Below are 25,720 nucleotides of genomic sequence, written 5' to 3'. Positions count from 1 at the left end.
GCTGCATAGCAATGTTGCGATTGGTCAGGGGAGCCTTGGTGCTTACCAATCCCAATGCTACATTGCAGCGTGTGATTGGTCAGGGTTCCTGGTTCCTGTTCGGGTCCTGCAGAGTCTTGACACAGAAGAGACAGTGCGGCGGTGGTAAGGTACGTTATTTTTTCTTTTTACATGTTCCCCCTCGTCATCGTTACTGGCCGCTACTGCTCAAGCAGCAATTCAAATGTTGTGGGCTGGCTTTGCTGTAATAGATTAACACTATATTGGGAACTAAGGCCCTGATTAATAGTTTGGTGAATGGGATATTTGTGACGAATAACCCACCAGCCGTATTACAAGTGTCATAGCATACAATGCACTCATAATAAGGCTGATGGGTTATCTGTGAGGCTATCTGTGTATCTCATCCGTCAAATAGTACAGCAATTTTCCTGACAGCGCATGGCTTTCAGAGTAAAGATGCAGAAATGATAGTTAAGCTATTACTTAATATTCATTCCCCTGAATCATAGTCTTCATTCCCCATCACAGTACACATCATAAGAACAGGGCAGTTGGGTACCTTGATACAGCTAACTTACCCATGTATCAAACCCATTCAGTCTCTCTTCTACTTTTATGCAGACTCTCCCATTCCTTCCTGTTAGATGTGTCATCATTACGATGATCTGTCTTCAGGTATTTTGCCTCCCTTTTTTGCGGATTCTTTTTGTTGGCCTTAGGACTCTGAGCACTTTACCACCGCTAACAAGTGCTAAAGTGCATGTGCTTCTATACTAAAGATGACATTGTTGCATACCTGATTGGAATATTTGATGTACTGATTAGTCCCTTGTAACGCGGCATGGTGCTACACGACATATACCTTTCTGTTTCGCAAGTCCTGGTAGTGACAAACAGTTACACTATTTAATTGTGGGTTTATATAGCGCTAGGAATCGACTCCCGGAGGAGTATCTCCACGCTTCGACCGCTGGGGAACCCGTCCTGGCTCACCCTGAGAGATGGTCCCTGATGGGTATCTCTAAGGTGCGACCAAGCATCCCCGGCGGTCTGGGGGGGCCATTGTGAAGATGAGGCAAGCTGATGCCCAGAGTTGCCGAGTGTGGTTTCTGACTAGAGTAGGCACCGAGGCGAGAATTATCGAGTCCGCTCGCTGGCCCTGGTCCACGACCCTGCCGCGTCGGGAATCGAACCCTGGTCCCGGGCCGTTCTCTGCTTACGGGTCTGCCGCCTCTAACCAGTGAGCCACACTTCTCCACTTCTCCACTATAATGTAAAGCCTACCCCTTTCATAGGGCAGCACTGGAAATTCCTTAATACACCTTTAAGCTGTAATTCCTGATCCAAAAGGAGTAGCTTTTTTATGTTTCATATGTTTGGAATGGTAGATCCTCTTTACTGGTGAAGTCGGATTTAACATGACTGTTTTAGAAATGCCATTCTTAGAAAATGTACATTTATCTGCTTGTCACGGGGTTGATACGACCCGGGAGGGCAAAGTGCGGACAAGGGACTGGTGGAATATGACGCCTGCCGATCTTCCTCTTATTTCCCTAGAGCAGGACGAGTGAAACTGTCCCTTTAATCCCACGCATGAGAAAGCAGGTGAAAACAGGTACGGCTCCTTTAACTGGGATTTCAATCCCGAGGATGCTGCCCACAATGATGAACTCACGGTAGCCGGGCCAACAAGAATGCCGGGAGCCTGGAAGGGGGTGTGTGGCATCACCGGAGCGGGAGAGGACGAGAAGTTGGAGGAAGCCATGCGTAATGAGGAGTGGATACTGCCGAGAGGAGATTTTACTGCGTAGCTGCTGAAGGAACCAAGAAAACCAGGAGGCCAACGACACTGCGGTTCGCCTAGCCACGCTCCAGGAGGAGCGTGGCTCTCTCAGGTACGAGAGCGGTTTGCGGGTTGGATTGGAAGGAGGGAGAATTCCGACGTATAAGGAGCAAACTCCCTGACTGGTTACCCCTTCCTGAGCACTTCACCTTCCCATCTAGACGTGCGGTACCCACTGGTGATCCTTCACTCCCCTCCCTTACTTGAGTGCTAGTTCCCCTCATTTACACTGTTTCCGTATTTTCTCTTTCATTTGAGCGTCTGTACTCCGGAACCCCTGCCCCTGCAAGACCGGACGAAGGTGGATGAGAAAGGGGTGGAGAACGCCGGAAGAGTCAGAGTGCTGGGATAAGAAGCCATTATTCCAAAATCTCAGTAAAAGACTGGCTACCCAAAGGAGACAAGTGTTACATAAAATAAAACCTTTCTTAACCCGACCTTGTCTCCTGCCCCCTCATTACGACCCGCTACAACTGGTGGAGAATGCGGGTACAACACCGTCCGTCTGTACACCCACGATGGATGCTCTAATTCAACATCTGGTTAAGGGACAGGGAAAACTGGACTGGGCCTTGGAGCGGCAAATGACGTTGGCCCAGGCTGATTGGGGCATATTTAAGGACACCAGAACAGCCCAGATGGAGGGGCTACAGAAGATTGTTACAGAACAGCCTGCTCCTGCACTACGTGAATCCCGTAGTACACCCCACGGACCCGCAGGGATCTCATTACAAAAGTACGTGTCAGGGGAGGACCCTGATGCGTTTCTCCTCAACTTTGAAAGGGCAGCCAGGGCCTGTGGTTGGCCCATAGAAAAATTGCCTTTTTTCTTGGCTCCACTCCTGACATGAAGCCCAAGCAGCATACCAGGTGGCGAACGCCACCAGAGATACGCTGTATTCTGACATCAAGAACATCATATTAGACCATTTAGGTCTCGATGTAGAAGCGTACAGGGTGCGTTTTTGAAAGAAAAAGGGTGCTCCCGGAAAACCCCCTATTTTTTCGTGTGAAGATGGAGGTCGATAAGTGGCGAACCCCCACCATCAGTACGAAAGCGGAAATCATTGACAAAATGCATCTTGAGCAATATTTGGTTGCTCTCCCTTTCAACACACAAAGGTGGCTCCGTCAGCATACCCACTTGACCATGGAGCAAGCCATTGACATGGCAACCACCTTCTTATGCGCACAACCTAGACCTTATGGGTGGGAAACCGAAAAACCGAATCGGCATCCTCCAGTAAAAGTTGAGAAGAGATCCCAAGCCATCCCAGAGCCAAGCAAGCCAAGACCAGCAAAGGCAGTAATACCAATATTCAAAGGACCCAAATGTCTAGAGTGTGGGTACTTGGGCCACATAGCCCGCTTGTGCCCTAGAAGGAAACCAATGGAAGAACCCATGGAGGTGGGATACATACCTAAGTCCATTCTCTACACCGTTGAGATGGGGAGTGCTTTTCACGTGAGTGTTAAGGTGAACGAGAGGGTGGTAAAGGCCCTACTAGACTCAGGATGTAGACAGTCAGTGATACAGGGGGGTTCCTATTTGACCCACCTAGGGTTTACCCGACACCATAGTACAGATCAGGTGTGTTCATGGGGATGTTAAGACTTACCCCGTAGCCTCTGTGTCCCTTACTCCCTCTGACGGTAGGTCTTATCGTATCAGGGTGGGGTGTTGGAAAGTTAGCCCGAGAAACTTATAATAGGGACAGACAATCCAGAGTTTCTGGACCTCTTCCTGCAGACAGTACATGCACAGGGAAGAAGGGTGGGGTAAGGAAGAATTATAGATACCCTAGTATCGGCCCTTATAACCCCTGAACCCTGGCTATTGGATAGAAGTTTTAAATTTGCTCAGGCAAACGATGCAACCCTCTGCAACGCATGGGAACAGGCACACAGGACTCAGGACAGCCCTACCCCTTCATTTCCCCGTTTCCTTATTAAAGAGGGACTACTATATCGACAGGGTACTTGCAGTGATCCCAAACAGTTGTTGGTCCTCCTTTCCTTTAGAGAACAATTCATTTTTTTCCAATTCCCATATTACCGCCGGACACAAGGGCCGAGAAAACAACCCAAAATGTACAAAGACATTTTTATTGGCCTGGGGTGTATAGGGATGTAAAAGCCCACTGGCAGACTTGTGAAGTATGTCATAAGAAGAACACTCACAGAACCCCGGCAATTTGTTTACAACCCCTACGAGTAGTCGGTACTCCATTCGAAAGAGTAGGGACCCTTACCAAAAACCCAAAAAGGAAACCAATATGCCTTAATGATAGTTGAATATGCGACCCAGTACCCGGAAGCGTTTCCCCTAAGAGCACCCGCTACTCTGAACATCGCGGAGAAGCTTTAAGAACTATTCTCTAGAGTAGGTTTCCCCAAGGGGATCCTGACCGATCAGGGTACACCGTTCGTCTCCAGGCTTATGAGGGAAGTATGCCAAACACCCGATCTGCGCCACATTAAAACCTCAAACCCCAAACTAATGGTCTTGTCGAGAGATATAACGGGACCCTGAAAACTACGTTAAAGTAAATGCTCTTGGTGAATGGAAAAAAATGGGATCAGCTTCTACCTCTTGCACTGTATGTTATCAGGGGCAGGTGCAGAGCAGCCTGGGGTAGCTCGTCCTTTGAAATGCTGTACGGACGACAACCAAGAACCCTGCTTGAGATGACTAAAGAGGCATGGGAAAAGGAGGAAGCGGAAGAAACCCGGGGAATGCTGGAATACACCCAAGCGCGCAAATCCAAGATCGGGAAATTAAGGGATTTGACATATTCCCATCTTGAAAAAAACAAGAGAAGCAAAAAGTATTCTATGACGAAGGGAAGAAGTGGAGGAAACTAGAGATTAATGATTGGGTGTTGGTTTTACTTCCCTCCTCCACTAAGGAATTCCAGTAGGAATGGACGGGCCCTTACAAAATCATCGGGAACATTGGAAGAACTAGCTACCGAGTACACATAAAGCTCAGTCGGAGCCAGACGTTTCACATTAACCTTTTAAAGAAATGGCTGGGTCCACCGCCCAAAACAGCACAGCTCGCCTTACCAACCCATTCCACTACCTCCAGTACTCTGAACCAACGAAGGATCAACGAAGACTTGACGAAAGACGAGAAGACCTCTCTTAGAACATCTCTTTCCCCGTTTTCCCCCCTTTTTTCAGACAACCCCGGGAGGACATTGCAAGCGGAGCACAGCATTGAGATGCCACCCTGCATAATCATAAAGCCACGTCCATACAGGATCCCAGCCGCCAAGAGGAGCACAGTCCAAAAAGAAGTCCAGGAGATGCAGCGGATGGGGGTCATACGACCCTCCAGGAGTGAATGGTCATCGCCAATAGTAATGGTCCCCAAACCTGATGGCAACACAAGATTTTGCATGGACTTTAGAGCTCTGAATGCGATTTCTTCCTTTGACGCCTATCCCATTCCCTGTATTGACGAATGGATTGAGAAGTTTGGTGAAGCCAGGTATATCACAACCTTGAACCTCACCAAAGGCTACTGGCAAGTGCCATTGAGAGAAGAAGACCGGAAGAAAACAGCCTTCTCTACCCAGGAGGGGCTGTATGAATTTACGGTGCTCCCCTTTGGACTTCATGGGGCTCCAGCAACGTTCCAACGCCTCATGAATACAGTGCTCCGAGACTTCCAAGCTTTTTCCACTGTATATCTCGATGATATAGTCGTCTTCAGCGCAGACTGGGAGATGCATCTGAAACACCTCCAAACCATCCTTCACGCCTTAGAAGATACTCGCTTACACATTAACTCAAAAAGATCCTGAGTAGGCTATCAAAAAGTAATGTATCTAGGGTACATGTTGGGACACGGGATGATAGTGCCCCAGAGTGAAATAGCTAATGCCATAGCCGAGACCCCGTTTCTCAGCACTAAAAGGGAGATGAGAGCATTGAAGCATTCCTAGGGTTGCTAGGTTATTACAGGCTCTCCATACCACAATTCTCAGAGGTAGCCACCCCGTTGACTGATACCCTCCAGAAAAATGTACAATCCCAGGTTCTATTACTGTCAACCCCGCAGATGATAAGTGCTGTCAACTCTTGAAAAAGGCTATAACCACCGGTCCCGTATTGTCCTCCCCTAACTTCTCCACTCAGATGCCTCTAATTATGGGATAGGTGCCGTCCTGTCATAGCTATCGCCAGAAGGGGTGGAGTATCCCATCCTATACATCAAATACCCTACAATTGAGAAGGTGGGCCGTAGATAAGCTAAGAAATTATCTAGAGGGCCTTCCTTTCAACTTGTACACTGACCACGCACCCCTCCAGTGGATGAGTCGAAACATCGCTCATAATCCCAGGGTTCTCTGCTGGTGTTTGTCTCTGCAGCCCTTCTCTTTCGAGGTCAAACATCGCAAAGGCCCGGAAAATGGCAGTGCACACTTCCTCTCCAGGGTGTTCCCTCTCCCCGATCGGGAGAATCCTAGGGGGGAAGGTGTGTCACGAGGTGGATACGACCAGGGAGGGCAAAGAGCGGACACGGTACTGGTGGAATATGACACCTGCTGATCTTCCTCTTAGTTCCCTACAGCAGGACGAGTGGAACTGTTCCCTTCATCCCAAGCATGAGGAAGCGGATGAAAACAGGTACGGCTCATTTAACTGGGATTTCAATCCCGAGGTTACCATCCACAACAATGACGTCATGGTAGCTGGGTCAACCAGAATGCCGGGAGACAGGAAGGGGGTGTGTAGCATCACCGGAGCGGGAGTGTGCGAGGAGTTTGAGGAAGCCGTGCGTGGAGAGGAGTGGATACTGCAGAGTGGAAACTTTACTGCCGAGCTGCCGAAGCAACCAAGAAAGCCAGGAGGGAAACAACACCCCGGGTTGCCCAGCCACGCTCCATGAGGAGCGTGGCTCTCTCCGGTATGAGAGCAGTTTGCGGGTTGGGTTGGAAGGAGGGACAGACCCTACGTATAGGGTAGCAAACTCCCTACCGGTTCCCTTCTTGAGCACATCACCTTCCCATCTAGACGTGCGGTACCCACTGGTGATCCTTCACTCCCCTCCCTTACTTTAGTGCTAGTTCCCCTCATTTACACCATTTCTGTATTTTCTCTTTCATTTGACCGTCTGTACTCTGGAACCCCTGCAAGACCCGACGAAGGTGGATGAGAAAGGGGTGGAGAACGCCGGAAGACCCGGAGTGCTGGGATAAGACGCCATTATCCCCAACTCTCAGTAAAAGACTGGCTACCCACAGGAGACGACTGTTACATAAAATAAAACCTTCCTTAACCCGACTTGGTCTCCTGCCCCCTCATTTCAACCCGCTACACTGCTCTTAGCTCTTTTATGCCATTCAGTCTGTATTCAATTGGGAGAAGCTGGCTTAGTATATGGTGCACACTTATGTAAGTGGGCACCCTGCACTAATCCATAAACCCGTAAGGTGATTTTAGTGGTCTTAGACAACCTTAGAAAGGTCTTAAGTGGTAACTGTGGAGTGCAGCCTTCGTGGCTTAATCCAGAAGGAGTGTAAAGCATCTTGTTTTACCAGAAGATAATCTTATAGGTATTGATTAAAGGAAAAAGAGCCACACAGTGTATTTATAAAAATATGTATTTATTATAACACACTCACTAGCAGATACAGATATCTCCTAACCGGAGATATACACAACGCACACAATACTTTTCAATGGAAACAGGTAAGTAGCACGAATACACAGTGGTCGCCAGGAGGGACCAAAGCATATACTAAAATAGTGGTGGGCGATCCACAACTCAAGTCAAGACTATACCCAGAAGACGTAGAAGTGCTGGGGACCCAAGGAACCACCTGAGGTAAGTAACCAAGAACCCCTTGTAGGTCTGTGCAGAGTGGGGTCAATACAAGTCAATGGGTAAGTCGCGGTTGCAATTTCAAAGAAGATGGACCCTTTCCAGTGAACCCTGAAGAAATCCTGTGGAGAACAGAAGTTTGGAGAGTCACCCCTCCCTGCATACCCAAGGAACCAGAATATCTACACCAGGTAAGCCGGGTCCATAGGTGTGAAGTGGCGTCGGAAACCGCCGTCAAACCTAATGAAGGACTTTAGGAAGATGCAGCTACTGGAGAAGGTGAAAGTGTCCGGTGGAACCCAAAGGTGGATTCAAGTCGAGAAGTACCTGCAGGCAGAGGGGACAGCGTCTATGCCACCCGGGAGTGACCAGGAGGCATGGAAGATGAATGGTTGGTTGGTGTAGCACAAAGGTCCACCCACGGCTAGCCAATCCTCAGAGTCATCTCTTAAAACACCTCAGCCTTCAAATGGTAGCTTACTACCGATGGATAATGTCTACTTAGGGAATCCGCCTGGTGATTGTCTTTTCCCAGAATATACGTTTCTTTCAGGTACACAATACAAATCACAACCCAGATCTACAAAGAACAGGCTAGAACTACTGAAAGATTTCACTTTGGTACCCCCAACCTCTTGATATTACTGCATGCTTCCTGGTTGTCAGTCTGATTCAATACTGCTTACCCATTTATCTCGGGTTGAAAACTCAATACATCCTTCAGAATCGCTAAGGCCAGCCTCAATTCAAGGATTGTAAGGCAACTGTGAGTGACCACATACCCTGAATTTCCATCATTTAAGGTTGTTCTACAGCCTCAAAGACTTACATCTGTTGCCATCAACAGGGGCAGAGAAGAACAGAAAGAACTACTGTATATATATTTTCCGGAATCAGCCACCATTGAAGGTTGTTGCTTATCTCTTGTGTAATTGGGATCAGCAACTCGTAATTGTTATATTCTGTAGACCAATGAGTCAATAGGCGATGCAGAAGTGGTTTCAGATAATATTGTGCTCAAGGCACTACTGCGGTTGTCGAGGCCATCAGACACTGTATACTTAACCAGAGTCTGGGTGATGCTTGCAGAAAAGACATAGATGGGAGAAAGATTCCAATAGTGCACCAATGAGTAGCCTTTGTTGGGATGGCACCTACTTCAACTTCTGAAAATTTTAGGAAGAAAGCCAGATTTTGCAAACATTCTGATACTGTTCTGAGGATGGTCTCCGCCTTGAGAAATGTTTCATTCATCCATGTATGGAAACCTTTTTATACTTTCGAGGTGCAACATAGCCACAACCAGGGCTTGAAACTTTGTGAAGTCTCTCGGAGCTGATGAGAGGCCAAATGGTAGAGCCTTGAACTGAAAGTGTTATCCGTTTAGGGAAAAGCCAAGGCATGGCTGAGATTTCTAATGGATAAGTACATGAAAGTACTAATCTACGAGATTGATTTAAACCTTCTGTGTACATCAATGGCATTGTTGTCTGGATTGTCATCGTTTTGAATGATATATGTTGGGTGTATCGACATTTCAGTTCTAAGACTGCTCGAAATATGCCGTCTTAATTTGAAACCAGAAAAAAACTAGATGTCTCTAGTGAAAAAGAACCTCTGTTATTATTCCTTTCGTTAATAAACACTAGATTCCCTCTAGAAGTTCTTGCAGCTTTACTTGATTTGGAACTGATATTGCCAATGGAGTTGAGGATTTTGAGTGCTACAGAATAACCACTTCGGACGATTGAGAGGGCCCTTCTGTCCTTTGTTACTAGTGACCATTCTGTCGGGGGACCATTCTTCATGCGGTTCCATTATTTGACCCCCTTCCATCACACCTCAATAGCCATGACTTTGGGTTTTGCTGTTGTTGTTGATTTTTCAGGAGCCAGGATTTGTCCCGCAGTACAGCCCATGGCCATGGGCTCCGCTACGAAAGGAATGCCTAATGTCAGAGTGTCCTGCATCAAGTGTTTTGTCACAAATTATTTTCTTGATAGAAAAACTCTGACTGGCTGTAGCATTTTCTTCTCTTCTGCAGTCTTTCAGACTAAATCAGTCAATTGTGGTTCATACAATTTATGACCCAAATAAGGAAGATTTAAAATTAAAGAACATTGTGATGCATCCCAGAGTTTTAAACATAATTGTTTTTATTTGTTTAAATGTCTTTTTTTTGTTGTAAAAACAACAAGGGACATACCACATGTAGATTGTAAATACAGTTTGTCCTATGCAATCTGAGTTACATTGCCATTTCAGCAGCTGGTCAATTTGTTAATAGCATGCATCTGCTAACGGGATGTGGCATGAGTTAGTGAGGTGGTGATGTCACAAACAATGCATGAAGGCCCTGTATGCGCAGGGACTAAGTGGGATTGCATTAAATAATGATCTCAGTGTAGTATAACTGTGCATATGGGGGAGAGGTTAGCGGGGAATGAACTATGTGGGTTAGCCCAGCTGTGTGCCCTAGCGAGTCAATCCCAGTTTCTTGTACATCTCCACTACACGGCCGGCCAGTGACCTACCCATGTGTGAGATACTCATAGTACTGAGTGACAGGGGGCTGGGTGGCGGGGGCAAGGATCTGCGAATTGGGTGCGGAGATTGGTTGTTGGTATTTATGGAGTACCAACCCCAGCTATCTCAGATGTTCTGTTGGTCTCAGAGCATGGGGATTGGGGTCCCTGTCGAGATTTCGGAAGATCTAGGAGCATGGCATCCCAAGCAGACGCCAAGGGAGTCTTGCATAACCCCAGGGCGTCTTCTCGCCTCAGCGCCACACTCTCCGCCTGTGCCCAATTTGTGAAGGAGGGCTACCATGCTTCCCATGATGGGGGTTCAGGACTTTTCCAGTGCTTGGTGATTACACGCTTAGCAGTGGTCAGGCCTAAATCTATGAAGCGCGAGGACGCCTTATGTTTTTTGGTTCTGCGGAATAGACCCAGAATGCATATTTTCAAGGTGTTTCCCACTATGCACGCAGTGCTGTCTAAGAGGTGAGTGGTGATCTTCCGCCAGTAGGCAGCTAATAGGGTGCAGACCCATAACATGTGAATAAGGTTAGTATTCACCAGCTGCCAGTGGGGGCACTGAGCATCGATACGGCGAAAATATTTGTTTATGTTTTCGTGGTGTAAGATATGTCCTGGGTATTATGTAGAGCTGCATGAGGCAAAACTTGGCATTTCGAGGTATGAAACCAGGTCCCATTAAGATGTTGTCCCAGTCCTTGTCAGTGCTAGGGCGGTGTAGGGCAGTATCGTAATGGCCTCTGAGTGAGGTCAATTGGTGTGCCACGTGCATGTGCAAAGAGTCAGCAAACCACTTGACGAGGTGCTTTCCCGCACCCATGGTATGAATGTACTAGATAGTATGGTACGTTGACAGTTCCTGCAATATGTCGCCCAACTGCATTCTCAGCTCTGTCAGCAGAGAGGTGTACAACAGGAACTGGCCCTGCGGTAGTCCGTCCTCCAACACTAGCTCGTTAAATGGTGTCAGTTTTCCATCGTGGTAGAGATCACCTTATGACGGTAGTCCCGCTTCTTCCCAAGTGAGTCGGCAGTTCTCGTGATGCTTTTTTTGCCTCTCGGTGTTCCCAAGATGGGCAGAGCAGGCACATACGGGACATAGTCCCTGGTGAGGAGTAAAGCGCATTTAAAGCAACTATGGGCCACTGCCAGCATCAGCTGCCTGGTTGTCTTGTCTCAGCTCCCGGGGTGAAATAAACATAGGATGCACAGGCACTACCAGGCCTGGTAGGGAGCAGCTGTGTCTTCCAGGTGCTGCCTGCTTACCCATCTAGCCACCCATTTGAGTTGTGCTGACAGATAGTAGTGATTCATGTGGGGCTCTGCGAAACCTCTACGATCCACTGGCAGGTACAGTTTAGATAGGCCGACATGGCAGGGAGTGCCGTTCCAGATGAAATCTCGCAATGTGCACTCAGAGGAGCGAAATACAGAGGGGCATATGTAGAGAAGCAGGTTCATGAAGGAATATAAGAGTCTGGGCGGCACCACCATTTTCAGTAGGGCAATGCGGCCTATGATCGTCAGGGGCAGACTCCACCAGAAGGACAATTGCAATCTTATAGCAGACATCGTGCATGTGACATTACCGTCCAGCAGGTCATCTGGTTGATGGTATATCCTGACTCCGAGATCGCAGAAAACAGTGGGATGCCATCGAACGTTTTGACCAGAGATGGTTAGTTCAGGGTCTGTGATGGACGGATCGAACGGGTACAAGCATGATTTTGCCCAGTGGAGTCGGAGGCCAGTTAGAGATGCAAAGTCGCCGGCGTTTTAGTGATTTCGTCTCAGGGCACTCTGATATCCCTGACGTAAAGAAGCAGGTCATCTGCATAAAGTGAGACTGAGTGCGTTCCGTCACCTAGCGGTATCCCCGATGTTGCCCCTCCATGTCGGAGGGCCACTGCCAGTGGTTCCATGGCTAGAGAGAACAGGAGCGGGGACCAGAGTTTTAATCATAATAACCTCCTGCCTGTAATGAGAACGCCTCAATACAGCCTGGTATCTGACCAAAACTTTGCCAATAGCTCCATATTTCCCAGTATTGAAGTTGGGTCATCTCCCTCCTGAGCACAATCATAAAAGGATTGAAAGTCTTTAAGCAAGGTTTGGACTGCATAGGAGGTGGTTCGGACTGTAAAACTTGAAGCAGCAGAATTTCCATAGGAGTCCTGTCTCCCCCCATGAACAGATGGCTACCCATTGGAGTTGAGCCGCTAAGTAATAGTGAAAGAAGTATGAGGCGTACATCCCGCCACGGACTGGGGAAAGCTGGAGCATGCTCACTGTCACCCTCATTATGCCATTTTCCTAAATTAGTTTGGTCAGCAGGGAATCGAGTTCTTGGAAGGTCCTTGGAGGGACCACAGTCTTCTAAACATCTTTCCACTCTTTAATTAACATGTCCTCCAAACATCTTGGAAGGGTAAATGTTCTGCAGTCTGTTTGCTGTACTCAGCATTAAACCCTTCTTTAAAAGGTTAGGCATAGATTTAAAACCCCAATTCGTTTATAATGTAGTCCAGCATTTGCAGAGGTCCCTGAATATATTTTCCTTAAGGGTTGTATCCCGCTCCTCATCATCAGCTGCCTGTTTCCTGTTTGTCAGTTCAAGCCTTTAACTGTGTTTGGGACTTTCCTGGAGCGTTTGCCAGAATCAGCTTTACCATTCCTACAGTACTTGCCGCAACATGGTAGTCCTGAACATACTGCTTGGTACCGCAAAACGATCCAGTTGGAAGCCAGATACCTCTACTGACCTCATGTTTGCATGTCCAGAGTAGCTTTTGAGGAATGCTCACTAAGCCACTGCTCACAAGCTATCCTGGCTGAAGATGGCTGATAGCCAGAAACCGGTCCTAGGATGCTTGATTCCGGTCCAGGAAAGACATGGTTTGGCAGTTCAGGCTGGACTGTTGCCATGAGGCACAGGATCAAGACTGATTTGCATATGGCCATGTCTGAACTGGGGTGGCTTGGTGAGCAAAATAATGATGGATTAAACCCTGATCTGTGACTGGGGGTGAATGATTTGCCATTGTGCAACATTCCGTCCATCATCTTGTGTGTTTTGCTGTTCACCCTATGTGGGAAGGGTATGCCCAGACGTGGGTCCCTTGCTCACTAAGCCACTGGAGTTAAGCTATCCTGGCTGAAGACAGCTGATAGCCAGAAACCGGTCCTAGGATGCTTGATTCCGGTCCAGGAAAGACATGGTTTGGCAGTTCAGGCTGGACTGTTGGTCAAGACTGATTTGCATATGGCCATGTCTGAACTGGGGTGGCTTGGTGAGCAAAATAACGATGGATTAAACCCTGATCTGTGACTGGGGGTGAATGTTTTGCCATTGTGCAACATTCCGTCCATCATCTTGTGTGTTTTGAGGAATTCATCATCCATGAAGAACAGGACCAAGTAAGCCATCCTGGAAGTGGGAGGGGAGGTTGTGGTGAGGGTAGGGAAGAGTCTGCATGAAAATTGAAGAGTCTCCATAAATGCAATCTGTGCGTAGGGTAAATGTATCAAAAGGAAGCACCACTCTCTTCATACTGTTACTCCTGTGACAGGGAAGATGGGTGAAGGGGTAATAGATTCACTATCCATACTGGACATTATCTAATTATGGCCATAATCGCTACTGGTAATGCTAGTGCAACTGCTGCCGTTATCAACACAAATGTATTGTATGTTTAAAATGGCAGCCTTATTAATAAAGTGATTTTCTCCACTCCTGCTAGCTCTGAAGCCCTAAGCGAACATCATGTAATTATAAGGCATTTTAACTTTCCTTTAGGCCCCTTTTGAAATGTAATAATTTTGGTTCTAGAAAATAATTTCTGAGTTTTGCCAGAGTAGCTTCATACAAATGCAATGTTTTCTGCTATTTCTGAGTGGGGAATAATACAAATCAATGGGATGTCCTAACAAATATTTATTTACCCATGGAAAAAGAAAAGACATGCCAAAACAAAACTAGGATTATTTTATACCTGAGAGTAGATGCATTATTTCTTGGGGCCCGATTCACAAAGGGACGGATGACTTGTAAAGTAAAAGAGTGCAGCGTCTCCGTACTCGTGGCGGAATCTCCATGCTTATGGCGGAATCTCAGTACTCGTGGCGGAATCCCCGCACTGAGCACTGCAGTGTGGAGATTCTGCCCGAGTGTAAACACGCTGCACTTGCGCTTTACGAGTCATAAATCCCTTCATGAATCAGGCCCTTTACATAAAGAAAACTAGTGAGACTGCAGAACTCTTAACCCCGTTGTATACAAGCAACCAAACTTCATTCAGCACTGCCCTTTTTTAAATGTTTCATTAAGAGGATAAAGAAGGCTGTCAGACACCTGTATGTAGTCTGGAGAATTAAGATTAAAATCCGAACGCAAGACACCATGAAATAATTTTTCAATGCGAAATACTTTGAACTTCATTTTAACTTTGCACCCCTGATAATGGACTAGGATGGGTTCAAAGTTGTGTTTCAAGGCTGGTGCATCTCATGAGAGATTAGGGATCAGAAGGAGCTCGAGAGAATCATAGGAAAATAATATGATGGAATTAAAAGTGCAGCTACCCCTGAGATAGCTCAAGAGGTTAAGAAGCTGTTGAAAGCGAAAAACATATATGGGAGCAAGTTAGTGCAATCTATAAAAGACGAGGAAATGCATGAATGAATTCAGCAACTTCAGCAGATAGCCACCATGTTTCATAAATTGCATGAATAATTACATACTAATGATCTAAATCCGGAAATGTGGGATATTATTGAGTACCTGTAGGGTATAAAAATCACCACCATTGATAGTATAATCCATCATAATCCAAATGCGTTTTAGCGCGTGCAATGAAATTCGTTTTATTTATTTCTTTCTTTACATTACTATGATAGGCCGTGAGCCGGAGTTTACTACCCCCTGCCCCACCGCCCCGCGGCACTCACACCAAAAGACCCTACTGTTATAATCACTAACAATCTTGCTCTTCCTATTGAAAGACAATAGATTGAACTAGCAATTAAACCTCTGCCAGTAGGTAAATCCCTAGGGCCGAATGGAATGGGGGGTGTAATTTATATAACCTTTTTGGAAAAAATTGACTACAGTACTATTGTATTATATTTAACCAGGTGCGTCCGTGCAGGTAACAGCGTTGAGGTTTTGGGGCCGGGTGGGGGAGCAGGGGGATTTCGACAGATGACCACAAGGGAAAATTAATTATTCATTTAATTGTCCCTCATGGTCGTCTGTCGAATCCCCCCCAACCCGGCCCCACCGTTCTTACCTGCACGGGCACCGCTGTATTTTACCATATTTGGTTGACAAGGGAACCTCTGAATTCCTTCAAAGAAGAAGTTCTGTTTATCTATAATATTAAAATAATTTGAGAGAAGACAGCAAAAAGATAGATCTCCTATGTTAATATTGTACATAATCCAGTAAATTATGTGCGAAACCAATCAAAAGACACATATACCTGGCACATCCTCCCATAGCGAGTTTGAATCAAGCCTCTAATAGATCTACTCTGCATACAATGCTGTTAATGGAAGTGTATGTGCAATGTTTTAATATTATGCTATGAGAGTTGCATCCAACACACATGTGAGGGGGGAATGCTTGCAGATAGTCCAATTAACTTTAAGTCACTCTGGGTAGCATTGAAACCTAACTTTTTGCACCAACAGCAAATGAGTACTGACCCTGTTTCTCATAGTAGCAGCCAATCCCGAACTGCCAAACATGACCCCCTTCTGTAGGGAATACAAACTGCCTCAGAATGTGTTTGGCCTTTTTAGCCCTCGTCATTAAGCTATAGTGTGAATACTTGGGAACAGCGAGCAAGGGATACCCAAATAGACCAAAAACAGTCTAAGATTGCTTGTGTTTCGGTTCAATTGCTCCCAAAATGGCTTGGCAGTTTGGGATGGACTGTTCCTATTGGAGCAGGACTGAGGCCTATTTGCATATGACTAAGTCCAAACTGAGTTGGTGGAAAAATAAATGGACTTGAGTACAGCCTTAAGTAATTATCAGTGTCTGAGATTAGCCCAAACATTCTATTCATCACTTTTTTTTGTTCCTTGTATTTGCACTTTGTAATTAAATTAGCATTTTCTGGGTCTAAAATGTATTTTAGAGTCATGCATTCCCTGTTGATCACCATTCATTCTTAACATATTTGGCACCATTTGGATTGTCTGGTATTGTTTCATCTAGACCTCTAGGGCTTTAGTAAATCATAAGACATTAAATAATGACAGATGGGGCCTGAGAGTAAGGACGAATCTTCTAAAAACATAGCAAAACCTTTGAGGTCCTAAACAGCCCATTTTGGTGTGTTATATATATTATCAGCTAGTAGGCAATGCAGGGAAGTAATTCCTTCTTTTGCCACTTAAAGATACAAGGTGTTTAATTCCAAACAGGGCAAACATGAAAGGGCTGAAGTATTAGGTTTTGGTTACTAAGAATTATGAGAATGAATGTTTGAGGTTTTATGAGCTTCCAGAACCAACCACGCCACTTGTAATTTAATGTGAATCAAAATACCTGCTATAAACATGCCACCATTGAATTTAAATATCAGTTAAGATTGAAGCATTGCCTCAAACTGCTTGCAACAATCTTTAACACATGCAACATTTCCTTAATGGCAGGTAAACCTTACCAAAAGCCTATTACTGTTTTAATATTAAGGCATGAATTTAAAATGTAATAACTCAGAACTATCAAAAAATTAAATTAACAGTACATTACCATCTGACTACCTTGTGACTCAGCAAATATCTCAATGGTGTCACAGTGTGGCTCGAAAAGCATTACATCAAAGACGCTTGTTCACTTTGAAATTTTCTTCTGCAGACACCATTTTTGGCGTCGTTTCTTATGCCACTTTAATTTAAAATGCAACGAGCTGTCATGTTTTAAGTAAAATACTCATGTAGTCAGTTCCCATTGCCAATGCTCTCTGATGTGTGTAGTGTGACAAGCAGAGAGTTGCAGCCTGTATACCATAAGAAAGCAGCTGCTAGGAGCCTGAATACCTTATGAGGATAGAACAATAAACAAGTTTAGCAACTGAGCATACGGGTATTGGATCTGGGTTATATTTACGAATAGCAAATGTGCAGTTGTATCACTAGAGAACAGCAGAAGCTTAAAGCATAACAGAGCTGAGAAAAGTGGACATGGCATCTAAAATGGGAAAAGCAGAAACGAAATTGACGAACCGTCTGCCACGGTGAATATAGTTTTAGTTAAGCTATTACATCAAGTAGTGCTGTAACAATTTTCAGAGTAGAGGTGCTGACCTCAAAGTGACATCACTGAAGCCATAGGAAGTATGAACAATCAAAGTATCACACAGAGAACAACTGCAGCAATACTCCACAGCCATTCAGCAGAGCGTGGTAAGGCTGTGGTTAGCAGCCAGTGATGAATTTTGGAGCACCCTGCCACAAATATATTACTAAGGCATGGGTGTGGTTGTGCACTATCATTTACATTTAGTACATTTACTATTGAGATGGCTGCACATTTCTCACTGACAGGCTCTTTTACTGAAACAACTGCGTGGTGCCCAAACGATAATGTATGGAAATCAGTTTTACCATTTGCACATCATCAATCAAGTGTCTTGATTTTTTTTGATGCTGTTACAATTTTTGGGTCTATCACACTTCCGATTTTTTTTTAGAGTGCTGCATTTGGGCTTTTGTAACTACTGATGGAGTTTGAAATATGTATTCAGTTATTTTACAATTATTTAAGTGTTGTGTGTTAGAAATAATTGACACTACATCCTTTCCTTTCACACTCTTTGTACCCCATAAAGAAGGTCAGATAGTTCACGTTACAAAATCCTCTAAGGTCGCAGTCGAGGAAAAAAAAAATAAGCACTAATCTCTGTGTTGAAAGAATAAGATTTAGGCTAACATTTGACTTCTGTCTTTGAACACACACCCAATGCGAAAAGATCAAAATAAAAACGTAAGGCACCTTTATTGCCTAGTCTCCTTCTGATCTCCAGGATGGTTATTTTGGTGGTGATGCAGCAGCCCCCGCACTCCTTTTTCCAGCGCCTATGAATACACCTGTTGGGCGTTTAAAATAAATGCCCAATTCACACCAATGTGTGTAACATCACTACTACGTAATGCCATTTCTAACCATTACATGTCCTTGAGTGAAGTATGAGTGATAAAATAATATTGACAAAAAGACAAACAGCTCCTCACATACTCAGTCCCCGGTCCCTCTCATCCTGGTCTCCCTCTTGCTTCTTCGTGCAGCGACAGCAAAGGCTCTTGATGATGATGTACATGTGGCTGAAGATGATCATGGGAGGAGGAAGCACAGGCCTGTCGTGGAATGTCATGATCAGCTGATATCGCTGAAACTTCCAAACTTGGTTTGAAATTGACTTCACTTCAAAGAAGGTATTGCTGTAAGAGACACATTTTTTAAGTTTCATTCGTAATACAAGGTCATAACATATCAACGTTATTAATAACGATTGAAATTACAGGACAAACTCCTTTGACACAGGGAAGCAAAGTCAAGGGCAGCAGGTAGATGTTACATAGAAGCATGGCTCGGCCTGGTGCTTGTGTCATGGACTCAAAGCTATTGATGGAACAAGGTTTCATATGTACCGAAACTTGCTTGTATTCAGCCCCCTCGAAATAACGTTTAATATATTCATCAACATGTTTTGTCGATTAATATTTGCATTTCATGACATATCTAGTAAGTTGGGGAAGCTTGCGTATGAGCTTTTACTAACAGTAACCCGAGTGCCTTAAAATGGCCGCTGGAAACGCAGGAACTTTTCTGCGCATGCGTCTACCACATCTACGTGGTGTGACGTCTTTCGCTTTTGGTGGGAAACTCTTCTGCGCACTAGTGCTGCTTCATGCTTACTCATACTTACGCATATCCTGCTTGTACTAAACTTGTTCATTCTGCTTAACCATTAATGTTATAGTATAAATAAAGTAATGGGGTTAGAGTAGAGATAAGTGTTATACAGTGCATTCATTTATTTTTGTATTTTAATGTGTTTCTCTTTGGCTTTGTTACTAGCTCGTATTTGTGCCTGAAAGAGATGCGAAACCCCATTTTGAAAAAGCTAGGCCTGCGCAAAGAATCCCTGAAAGTCATGCAGCCACTCTCATTGAATGGCTGCCAACACCCTTCTTACCCACGATGTTCTTGGGAACCTGCTCAACTCACCTCTAAAGAGGAAGCGAAAAGACTGAAATAAATACAATGGATATAATTTGTATACCAATATTGGTGGGCGGAATAAAATCGTGAGAAAATAAATTATGGGCGGGAATTTGATCAAGTCAAGTCAATCGAAATTACCTCATCTTAGTATGGTGTGATGACCTCTCCTCGTCTTTCCAACCAATCATTGAAGGGGAACACATAGATTTGCAACATTTAGGGGTGGTACATTGCCCTGCAAATGGTATAACTAAGGTAGGCTTAGATAGAGAAATTGTCCGACTTGTCCGAGTAGCTGACCTGTCACTGACCCAAAATATGCTATAGGAGATCGAGAGCAGAGGTGCTGGCGGAGCACTCTGTCAGAAGAATCGTCAGAAGAATCGAGGTGTTGGGGGAAATTATCAATTACCCAGTCGAGGTACTAATTGGCCTAAAGAGAGAGGAGTGTGACGCTGGTGTTGCACTTAGCAGGGGTCTCCTGTCCTGATCTGCACTTGTCTTGTCCCGTGGGCACCTGATTAGTCGGGAGCCTTGTCTTTTACCCCAGCCCGTGGCCAGGATTGGTCCTTGCACCATTCAAGGTAAATATAATCCATGTGGTATATCCTTGTGCTATTTCCCTGTCTCACCCTTCCCAGGTACCAATGTCTAAAGGTGTTACTGTGATTTCTTACAAACTGTATATTCTATTAGTCATATTCTCTGTAATTTGGATGAAGACTCACTTACAACTTGCATAGTTAAGCTTTTAAAACTTCCACAGAGTCTGTGGTTATTACAGGGAAGGTAAAATTGTTTAAAGCTACTTATTTATTCTAACTCCTTTTTCGATCCCTAGGACTTATAGCTAAGGTGACAAGGATTGATAAGTCATGGTTTACAGGTATAAGTCCTAAAAGGGCTCAAAGTACTGATAGACGAATAATAGTAAAAGGGAAGCAGGACTACAAGTTCATAGTGTGAATGTTTTATGGGTCCAGGTGAGTATGGTAAATTGAGCGAGTGATCCTGAGCGATCTATCACTATGAATGAACAGAAGTGTCACAGTAATGCCCATACGCAGACGTACAGAAACACACACATGTGCACTCACATACACAGACAGACAGATACACACACTATTGAGGACACGTAGCTATGAATCCATGAGCTTTCAATGGGCCTAAAATACATTTTCCATAATTTATGTTTTTCACACATAACGACACTACCATGCAACACATAAATGTATTTACAGTTTGTTTTTCACGTTTATCTGTCTGTAGCTAACATAGGCCACATATTAAAATGGCCAACGTTAGATTAACAGGTATTGATTGTGTCTTTTATTTTATTTTTCACTTTTGAAGTAAAGTTGTACCATCAATTTAGCATCTAATATTCTTTTCTCATGTGAATGTTTAACTTTATACAATCCTCGGAACATCTTGGAACTAATGTATCTTCTTATGTTGTAAATAGCTAAAGTTTGAAGGACACGTAGCAGAGATTTCATGAGCTTTAGATTGTGAAAACAATTAATCTGCCTTATCAACATGTACATAAACCTGATTGGCCCCCTTCATGAGAACCATGTGTAGGTATAGCGAAAAGCGGAAAAGGATTGGTTTAAACCAATGTAATGCAGACTTGCACTCAGATGCCTTATTCCCTTGCCTGAAAAAGCCGTGTTAGATTCTTCAGGTGATGCCTTTCTTACTTGTTAGAAGAAGTCTTACTTAATTCATTCTCACTACATTTGACAGGCTTTTCCATGCTGACTTCTCCCCAGTTCTCCCTGGCCTCCTCCTAGCTTTGCAGTGTACGGTTTTCCTTCCTGGCAGATTGAGTCTGCTTTCTGTTATTTGCGACAACTTTATAACAGTTTGTCCTTGCATTTAATGATTTAGAATCACTTTGAAATATATTGAAGAATACATTCATGTATTGACTACTGATTTAAGACTAATTTGATGATTTACATTTGTAAGTTTGTTAATCTTTTAATAAACTTTCATGGTCTGCAAATCGAATACTCTCTGCCATCTTTGTAGGGCCTAATGTGCTCCACATTTTTAAAACGTATTGTTGCCATGTCATCCTCATTTGGAGCTAAAGATCCATCCAATTGAGTGCAGCCTGAAGTCGAGTTTGCACCAAACTTTGCATGGTGCAAAGCACTGCAAGAGGCATCAAAATGTCTTCCTTCTCCGGTTTCTTTTCTCCTGGGCTAGTGGTGTGGCTGTTAAGGAGGACCTCTACATGACCTAGATGATCTACTTTCTCATACACCTCTTCAAAGTTTGTTGTGGCCTGGGAGTTTTGACAGGGCCTGGGAGGTCGTGGGAATGTCAATAATATAAAACAATGTGCACTTCGGTCACAGCATTCCGTGTGCAGATCTGCTCCAATAGGCCCGATATTTCTTGTGGCTAGTTCTTTTCGATATTGGCGACTCCAGGGCTTTAAGTGGGCCGGGTCTCACTGTGTATGAGCACCGGCAGTTTTTTAAAGGGGGGCCTCGAAACGGGTTTCTATAACGCTCTGTTTCGTGCACTGGCGGCCCGTTTTTTTTTCCCGAACTGCAGTGAGGGCAGGCACATCGATGTGCGCTGCTCTCACTGTTCACTGATCACTAGTAGAGAAGTTACTGCCTGACATCGTGCCAGGAGAGCATTGTAGGGGAAGGGAAATCCTTTAAAGAGAGTCATTTTCTTGCTGGATTTCTCTCCCTTCTGTTTTTGAAACTCTGGAGCAGCAACATTGTCCTGTGGTCACCAGGGCTTTAAGTAGAAGCTTTTCCAGTAATATTCAAGCCATAGTTGCTGCTTATTTATCTTATGCAACTAACGACCGTTGACAAAACCAATAGTCCAGACTTGTTGTAGGTATGATGTTACTTGTTGTATCATATATCTGGATGCAATGACAGAAACAGCAAAATACAAGTTGGGCGGCACACTATGGTAAACACAGATTTTTAGCTTACGTGTTTTTAAGCCACGCCCTTAATTACATTGGCCACGCCCCTTTGAGAGACCCCCCAGTTTTTACATCCCACGCAAAGCCCTGGGCGGCTCCAACACATCACCAATAGTGTGTTATTAAGCCATCTGACCTCGGACTAGCTCTGAACTCTTCGATGACATGAGAGAGGCTCTGAGGCGCTCACATCCACCTCATCTCCTGTTACTCTTCCTGCTCCTCCTCCCCTGTTTGCTCTTCTGGCGCATTGTTGGGAAATCCACCAGATATTCAAGAACAGTTTGCATTGGGCTCGCAGCTCATACTAAGAGAGACATCTTCTGCATGAGACCACTGTGTCAGCTACACCAAGCACAAATAAAAGGGGGTGCAGTGGATGTGGAATCCTACTGTTGTTACAGAGAATTTTCTGTCGTGTAAGACCTCTGGTAGATCCATGCTACTGTCCTCCTCTTGAGACTCCTATTGCTCTATCCTCCCTGATTAGGGGAGGCATGGGTAGGTATGTATCAGATAAAACCAGTTTTTTTTATAATTCAGTGGCTTTGTTCTGGAGTTTCTATATCATGTTTGTGAACTTGTTATGGAGATTACACTGCAGCAGGGCACCGGGCATGTTATTCTAAGAATTTCTTTCTAAAACAACATTCGCTTGTGTGATTTTTTCTCCTATCAACTAATGAACAGCAGCAATAATTTATATATGTATCTGTAAATAAACAAATCTATTAAGGTTGTGCTGCTAGCTCAAAAATAGTTTATTGGGTGCCACATAAACAAAGTGACAGTCTGTCTGTAGCCTCTGCACCTGCTCCTCTGAGACTGAACTAGCGGTGAATACAGGGCCGGAATGGCATAGCATTTCCCTGGTGGGCCGCCAGTGTGGGGGTCTGGTTTTGGACATCTGAGGGGCCCTTTTTGTTACGGGGGGAGGTTTTGCAGCATAGCTGCAATATCAACCCCCTGTAACAAAAGCGGCAGCGGTGAGACTGGAGTGGTGCTTCCAATAAGCATCCCCCCTACACCTCCCGGGGGCCGGCCAAGCTTTTTGCTAGAGCTGGCTTTGGTTCCCTGCCCGGCTGTGGGAGCATGACCTCAACTGGCACAACGCCAGGCCTAAGCCATCCCCTACACTAGACCCCAGGTTCACAGTGCTCACCGCATACAGTCTGTGAACATACATAAAGTGTAAATTTTTATTCCCAAAAAACATCAATAAAATGTGCTATCTACCTACAAATCTGCAGACCCGGTGACGGTACCATGAATCATCCCATTTGTGGTGGGTGTATCTGTTCCTTTGGGATTTACACCATGCCACAAAAGACTCAATTTAAGTAAATGTCTAGTTTCATGCCAAGTTTGGTGTAAATCAGAAATTTTAAAAATTGATGTGGAAGTTAGAATGTGAAACACAACTTTTTCCCCTTCCCTTAACTCTCCTCCCCTAAATGGATTTTAATGAATCTTCAGAAATGTAGTCAAGAGCTTAGAGGAAGCATACAATAGGTATTGTGCCTTATAGTAAAAGATGAACTGGGATAATGTACTTTTATGCCATTATTATCAGGGTAGCATGAGTGCTCTTAAAGGAAAAAAATTATTGTCAAGATTTTCAAGTAACTTGACCACTTGATGTACTTTGAATTGTGGGCTTAAGAAAACACATTGTGTTTCTGCAATAGATGAAGCAAGCACTGTGGTTGTCGGGACTGAAAAAGTTGCTTAGGATTAGGATAGTTGAAGTAACCTCATTATACTCACTTGAAGACAGCAATGAGCAGGTTTACCAGAAGAATATTGGCTACCAGAAGGTAACACGCCATGATGGCTGGAGTGAGCCACGCACCTGGGATGCATGGAGGGAGACGCTTTCCATCTTCATCAAAAAGATTCTCACCACATGGAGCTGAGGAATATGATAAACAGAATAATTTTTAAGAGACACAGAAAAAGTACATGTTCCTACTAGGTCATTTAGAACCTGTATAAATTGCTGGCTATCATGTGAATTTGTGAAACCAATTTACTTATTTTTTTGTTTGAATATGTTTTATTGGGTTTAGTATGCAGTCTGATGATACACAGTCATATAATATCAATATAGCAAGACAGGAATATTTCTATTTTCAGTTGCATAAGAAACAAGATGATGTTGTAGGGTAGGTCAATGGCAGCATTCTTCATAGCAAGCGACATACATATCGATTCGTAATTCAGTGAGGCCATGACAATTACTACAGATATCCTGTCTGCAATAGGCATAGTAACTTTCTTTAAGTGCAGGGCTATGTATCAGTAGAGTATCAGCATGTAAAGCGTAGTAGGAGGTGGCATGTACTGGTGGCCCCATTCCGTGTGTACCCAAGTCTCGGTTCCCAGCGTGCGGCAGCGCCAGACATGGAGCATTCTTCGGTGTATTGGGTATCAGGTGTGGCCAGTCCTCCAATTCAACATATCCAATAATTGAACAAATATGACAATCAAATATGACAATCAGGGTTGCCGTAATAACTCCCAAACAAGACCTCTTCAGGAACAGGAGGTCAAACAGGGCAAAAAACAGGGGATAAAAAGAAAGAATAGGGTCTCTGGGGGTCACGAAGTGATCATGGAGTGGGGTAGAAAGAAAAAGTGGTGGGGATAGGTCACGTCAGCAGATGTATAGTGTCATTATGTGGGTCTATGTGTAGGCATGGGGGGCGGGTGCCCAGGTCAGTGATTAGTACGGTGAAAGTGCGGAGGTTATTACTCAATGGGTCGGGGGGGGGGGGGTCGGTCTGCTACGAACCAGGAAGAGGTAGGGAGGTTAGCTGTTGGGCTCATAGGAGCCAGGGGGCCAGTGCGGTCCGGGCAGGTAGCGGTGTCTCATCCTATAGATGTTTGCCCCGTGCGCAGTGTTATCTCCTAAGTGAGCCCTCGAGCCAGACTGGCCTGTTGAAAGGATTTCAAGGTATCATCCCAAAGTTGTGCGATTGGAAACTTCCTTAACCCTGCAGTTTCTTCACAGTGTAGTGTGATGCTTTCAGCTCTCGCCCAATTAGTGAAGGAAGTGCACCAGTATTTGGTTAGCGGGGGTTCCCTTTTCTTCCAATTTTTAGTAAGCATGCGTTTAGCAGCGATGAGCCCTAAGTCCCAGAATCTGGTCGGTACTTTATTCAGTTTAGTCCTCTTATACAACCCAAGAATGCATGCTTCCCAGGTGTGGGGTAGGCCTGCGCCTGCGCTTTTTGTCAGCAGGGTCGTCACCTCATTCCAGTATACTGTCAGTGTGGGGCAGTTCCAGAGCATA

At 44.7% G+C, this 25,720-nt stretch overlaps 1 protein-coding gene across 1 annotated transcript in view; it reads right to left on the bottom strand.

Annotated features, from left to right (window-relative positions):
• TRPM1 (transient receptor potential cation channel subfamily M member 1) overlaps nucleotides 1-25,720 on the bottom strand; it is a 694,024-nt gene that overhangs the window by 29,059 nt on the left and 639,245 nt on the right. Inside the window, exons 24-25 of the mRNA XM_078684915.1 lie at nucleotides 24,193-24,337; nucleotides 18,471-18,673 (exon numbers count right to left, since the gene is read on the bottom strand). Of these exons, the coding sequence (XP_078541041.1) occupies nucleotides 18,471-18,673; nucleotides 24,193-24,337 (348 nt within the window). The remainder of the gene's footprint in view (nucleotides 1-18,470; nucleotides 18,674-24,192; nucleotides 24,338-25,720) is intronic.

This window comes from Lissotriton helveticus, chromosome 3_2, assembly GCF_964261635.1.
Source record: "Lissotriton helveticus chromosome 3_2, aLisHel1.1, whole genome shotgun sequence".
NCBI classification, from domain to species: domain Eukaryota; kingdom Metazoa; phylum Chordata; class Amphibia; order Caudata; family Salamandridae; genus Lissotriton; species Lissotriton helveticus.
The sequence above is the reverse complement of the archived record's forward strand: the minus strand, read 5'-3'. Positions and strand labels throughout refer to the sequence as shown.